Raw genomic sequence first — 5,968 nt, forward strand, 5'->3', positions numbered from 1 at the left:
ATTTAATTTTTTCTTTTAGAGACAGAGTCTTGCTCTGTGGCCTAGGCTGCAGTACACTGGCACGATCATAGCTCATTGCAGCCTGGAACTTCTGGGCTCAAGTGATCCTCCCACCTCAGCCTCCCGATTAGCTGGGACTACAGGCACACACCACCACAGCTGGCTAATTTTTTATTTTTTGTAGAGACGGGGTCTCCCTATGTTGCCCAGGCTGGTCTCAAACTCCTACCCTCAAGCAATCATCCTGCCTCAGCCTCCCAAAGTGCTGGGATTACAGGCATGAGCCACCAAACCCAGCCATCTTCTCTAGTTTAATCTCCCCTATGTGCCGAAGACAGTATTTGTGAGGAAAAAAAATAATATTAATAATCTCCCCTATGACCTTACCCCACGTCCTATACTCCATCCATAATCAATTTCTGGGAAAACCATCCTCTCTGGCAAAATTCTATTTACCCTTCAAGACCCAACTCAGCTATCATTCCTCTGTGAAGCCTAAGCAGTTAATCACCCTTCCTCTACATGCCTAAAGCACTGGGTTTGCTCCTAGTGTAGTACTTATTACACTGTGAACTTTGTGAGGCAGGATGCTGTCTTATTAATGTTTGTGCTTCCTAACAGAGAATACTCAATAAATGAACAAATAATCTTGTTTACTATACCCACCCCCCTCAATCTCCCTAGTATCTCAACTGTTTCTGAAATTATCCCTTTCTTCGTTTACTTGTTTTGCCTACCAGAGTTACCAGGCCAAAGCTATCCTTCTGGGCACCTTGCTGACCCTCTAAAAATCCTACTATTTTCCCATTCACTTTGTCATCCATTCAGGTTACCCCTGAAGTGGATCCTCGTGGGATGCTTCGGGGCACTGCAGGTTCAGGCTCAGACGAGCTCTCACTTGGAGCCTCACTTTCTTCTCCATCTTCAGCCTCAACCTGAAGAATAAAGTCTTCATCCCGTGCAGTATCATCCTCCTCTTCTCCACCTTGACAGGCGGTCTGCTGCCTGCTCTTCTTCGGTTTGGTGGGGCTGCTCACCTTGGGGCTCTCAGGACAGGATACGGGAGCAGGCAGGGCTGTTGAGAGCTCTTCAGCCAGTTCCTGAAGATACAGAAGTGCCCTGTGGGAAAGGGCAGAGTTGGAACCTTACTCACAAGCATTTAACTGAGAGCCCACTTTTCTAGATCTGGTTAATTCTTATCTCAATGGATCCTCCCAGTAATCCCATGATTAACTAATTAACCCTACTAATTTTCCCTTCCCCTTTGATAGATGAAGAAATAGAAATCCAGGAAAGTTAAGCGACTTGGCCAAAATGATTCAGATAACAAATGTGCAATCTGAACCTAGGTTTCCAACCCCAATATATCCATATTGATATATACTAGGCAGTAAAACAGCAGAGAAGACCTGGGGAAAGTTTGTGAAAAATGTGATAGGGTACAAGGCACAGAAAGAAACACTTAGATAAACAAAGTTGGCAATAGATTTCACAAAAGTTGCTGTGGTAAAAGCTAAAGGATTGCTCAAGGCCCCAAAATCCAGACACCCCCTGCTTACCTGATATCTCACCATAATCTTCTCATGTCTCCAATATCTGCCCCACCCAAATCCCTTCACCCAGCCCCCCTCCACCGAGCTGTGCCCCATAATCCTTACACTTGGGCAGCCCTTCGGCGGGGTCGTTCCCCAGGAGGGGTCTCAAAGTCCTCAGGGGGCCTCTTTGGAGGTGGAGACTCTGGCTGATCTAGGCCTTTTGACAACTTCAGCAGTAGCAGCTCTGCCTTGGACTTTCGACCTCGTTTCTTAGGCATGGGGGTAGATAGAGGGTTGGATTGATCTAAGAGACCAGGAACCAGAGGGGCTGATGGAGGATTAGGTTGTTGGGGCCTTTTGGGGCCTTTTCGTGTCCTACCACCTCTCTTCCGGCCAGGCTTTGAGGCCCTAGGCTTTGAGACCTTTGACATCTCTGAAGAAAGATCTGTAGAGAAGAATATGGGTCTGTGAGATGGGACCAGAGCTCAAACCTCTTTGGAATAGATTATACTCTACCCAGGTTTGTAAAATCCTCTGAGCTCAACCTGCTCTCTTTCATCTTAAGCTACGCATGGGGAGATAAAAAGATAAAAGGACAAGGTACATACCTTGCTGTTCCAATCTGGAGAGGCTTTCCTGATCTGGAGGGAGCCTCATCTTATCAGGAGAATCCTCAAATCCAGGCAATGGGGTAGGTAATGACATCTCTATGGAAGCCTCCGCACTGGTCATTTCTGAAGAGGCCTTGACTTCAAGCTGGTTTAGCACCTCTTGTCCAGGAGAGTCTACCACAGTCATGTTCCCCACGGGGCCGGCCTCCCCCAAGGCAACATAGCCGACCCCGTAGGTATCCATCAGCACCCCCCAAAATGGCTGCCCCTGCATACAGAGACATACAAATGAGTAGAAGAATGAGTAGAAGTACAGAATGAGTTTCTATACTGGCTCAGATTTTGCTGTTTCCCCATCTTTCTTCCCCTCACTCTCACAACCAGAAACCCAAGTTCCCTGATCATTCACTCATTCAGCAATAATCACTAAGCACCTTCTATACGTCAGGCTCTGTTCTAGAAACTGGTGACATGACAATAAGCAAGACGGTCAAGGTCCCTGCCTTCAAGGAACTTACCTTCTGGTGGCACAAACAATAAACGAGTAAACAAATAATAATACGGCTACCATCTATTAAATACTTACTATGTGCCAAGCATTACACTAAGTGCTTTATATCATTATTTAATTTAAAGCTCATATGTTTCTTTGTAAGGATATAGCAGTGAATGCACAATTATTTAACTCTGCTCCCTGAAGCCCAGTGAAATAAAACACATGCACAGACACACAAACTCAAAAAAAAAAAAAGAAAGAAAAATATCATCTATTATGAATCTAGGGAAGGGCCACAACTTCCTAAAACAAACTATAAAGAATAGCTGCTAGATACTGTAAAATTTATACCAAACCAAGGAGGATACCTAGAGCTAACATCCATCTCTGTGAATATTAGTCAAGGAACAGGTTTATTTAAGAAGTAAAAGAGTTCTCTGGTGCCTTGTCATTAGTGTTTCACCTGGAATGAGGGCAGTAGGTAGGCTATGAGACAATTGGGGAACATCTATTTCATTAAGAGACCTTTCCACATTGAAGAATGGACTAAATTGTCATGAATGTTCATTTTTATCAAATCCAGAAGATCAGCTGTGCAACCATGGACCAAAGTAAACTGAGATGATCACCAAACCAAAAACGTAAGCAACACAGAACTCTGCAAGGGCCCAGTTTGGGGTGAGAATAACCTGCTTGTCTGTGACAAAGGGAAAGAAATGGTTCAAATCCCAGGAGGAGCCCCCCCTCATAGGTCTATATATGCCTTAAAGCTAAAGAATTCATCTGCCTCAGTGGAAAGTGTGTTAATACAAATCCCATAAAAAATACACAAGTAGGCCAGGCTCAGTGGCTCATGCCTGTAATCCAACACTCTGGGAGGACAAAGCAGGAAGATCACTTGAGGCCAGGAGTTCTAGACCAGCATGCACAACAGCGAGACCCTGTCTCTATAAAAAATAGAAAAATTACACCCTGGGAGGCCGAGGCGGGCGGATTGTTTGAGCTCAGGAGTTCGAAACCAGCCTGAGTAAGAACGAGACCGTCTCTACTAAAAATAGAAAGAAATTAATCGGACAACTAAAAATATGTAGAAAAAATTAGCTGGGCATGGTGGTGCATGCCTGTAGTCCCAGCTACTCAGGAGGCTGAGGCAGAAGGATTGCTTGAGCCCAGGAGTTTGAGGTTGCTGTGAGCTAGGATGACGCCATGGCACTCTAGCCTGGGCAACACAGTGAGACTCTGTCTCAAAAAAAAAATAGAAAAATTAGTCAGGCGTGATGGCACATGCCTGTAGTCTCAGCTACTCATGAGTCTGAGGCAGGAGGATGGCTTGATCCAGGAGTCTGAGGTTGCAGTGAGCTATGATGATGCCTCTGCACTCTAGTCTGAGCAATAGAAAGAAACCCTGTCTCAAAAATATATATATTATTATATATATACACAAATAAAAGTTTCCAACTATCTCCCTTGAAGAAGCTACAGTCTAAACAGATTATAAACTGTATTATATAAATTATAACAATAGACAACCCTCTAACTCAGGTGCTGAGAATACAATATAACATTATGTGCTAAAGATACATTATAACAACAGTATGAAGGTAAAGAGAGGTCAGTGAAAATCTACCTGTACTATTCTTTAGGATCCGATATGGGATCTGTGCATGGATACCACAGAAAGAATAAAAAGGGCACAGAGACGAAAATATCCTTTTCAAGAATTGATCCAGAAAACAGAAGCAAATTTCCAACAAAAAAATTCTATACTTTCCAAAAAACCAGAGACTATGAAATCCAAGTGCTATGGTTTGAATGTTTGTCCCCTCCAGAATTCATGTTGAAATTTATTTGCCATTGTAACAGTATTAAGGGGCCAAAGATTAGGTCATGAGGGCTCCACCTTCCTGGGTGGGATTGGTGCCCTTATTAAAAGGTGAGTTTGTCCCCATCTTGCTCTCTTGCCCTTCTGTCATGGGATGATGCAGCTAGAAGGCCCTTAACTGATGTTGGCCCCTTGAACTTAAGACTTTCCAGCCTCCAAAACTGTGAGAAATAAATTTCTGTTCCTTACAAATTACCCAGTCTCAGGTATTCTGTTATAGCAGCACAAAGTAAACTAAGACACTAAGAAACAAGAGATCAGAGAAGAGATAAAACAATGGCAAGGTGAAAACTGAGCTGGCATTCATATGAAAAAAACTGAGCAAAACAGGCCGGGTGCAGTGGCTCAGGTTGGTAATCTCAGCACTTCTGGAGGCCAAGGCTGAGGCTGGAGGATCACTTGAGCCCAGGAATTCAAGACTAGCCTGGGCCACAGAGACCCTGTCTCTAAAAACAAAACAAAACAATAATAACAAAAAAATCCATTTTCCTGAAATTAAGGAAGACCTCAGGCTTATTCTATAAAATGAAAACAAAATCAATAAGCAATCAAGACCAAGAAATATCTGAGTGAAGATAATAAATTTCAAAAGATAGTAACACCTATGAGCATCTCAGTAGAAGAAACACGGCTCTTACAAAGAAAAAAATAAAATCAGGCTAGCCTCAGAATTCTCAGAACATTTGATGCCAAAAGATAAGGGAATACTTAGAGATGTCATTCATATAAAAGCAACAGGATGACATTCTGAATATGCAAAGTTTCTAGGAATTATAACATTTATGCACCCTTACTGAATGCATAAAATCTAGTGGAAGACCTAATTTACGCAAATGAAAGGTAAATCAATATAAAGAATTTTCCAATGGAGAACTTGTGGTATGAAAAGATTGGCAGTAAGCATTTAACCCAATGAAATATCAAATTGAGTTTCATTAACTATGGTAACTATGTGGTAACTAGAGTCTATAAAACAGACTCTAATTTAAAAATTTTAAAGGCTCCACAATGTAAAAATACCAATATTTTTATTGTAGTAGACTAAGACAAAAAATGGTATCTTAATTTTGCTTCTAAGGTTGATAAATTGGAAAATAAAGGTTTATTAATACCATTTAGATATTGAGTAGAACTAAAAACAGTATACTAAATTACTTCCAAAATATCTAGTAGGCCACAGGAACCAGAATGAAAATTTCTTTTAAAGACTGCACGATAAAAGATTGAAAATAAAGAAAACACAAAAGGGGGGGGGGACAAAGAAGAAAAAAACAAAGATTTTAAAAAATGTATCATAACAGTAAACATATATCAGATAAACTCACCCATTAAAAGAAAGAATAAAGGTTTAGTTTGATTTAAAAAGCCAAATAACTATATGCTTTTTAAGAGATATCTAGAACAAAGGAATTCAAAAAGCTAAAAGTAAAAAGATGAATTAAAA

General features: G+C 41.4%; 1 protein-coding gene across 1 annotated transcript in view; it reads right to left on the bottom strand.

The window, feature by feature from the left end:
• The window catches only part of GTF3C2 (general transcription factor IIIC, polypeptide 2, beta 110kDa), a 23,038-nt gene that overhangs the window by 10,825 nt on the left and 6,245 nt on the right, over positions 1-5,968 (bottom strand). The window contains exons 2-4 of the mRNA XM_012652448.1: positions 2,144-2,414; positions 1,659-1,980; positions 834-1,119 (exon numbers count right to left, since the gene is read on the bottom strand). Of these exons, the coding sequence (XP_012507902.1) occupies positions 834-1,119; positions 1,659-1,980; positions 2,144-2,390 (855 nt within the window). The 5' untranslated portion in view covers positions 2,391-2,414. The remainder of the gene's footprint in view (positions 1-833; positions 1,120-1,658; positions 1,981-2,143; positions 2,415-5,968) is intronic.

This window comes from Propithecus coquereli, unplaced genomic scaffold, assembly GCF_000956105.1.
Source record: "Propithecus coquereli isolate 6110/MARCELLA unplaced genomic scaffold, Pcoq_1.0 Scaffold39, whole genome shotgun sequence".
In the NCBI taxonomy this organism is placed as follows: Eukaryota; Metazoa; Chordata; class Mammalia; order Primates; family Indriidae; genus Propithecus; species Propithecus coquereli.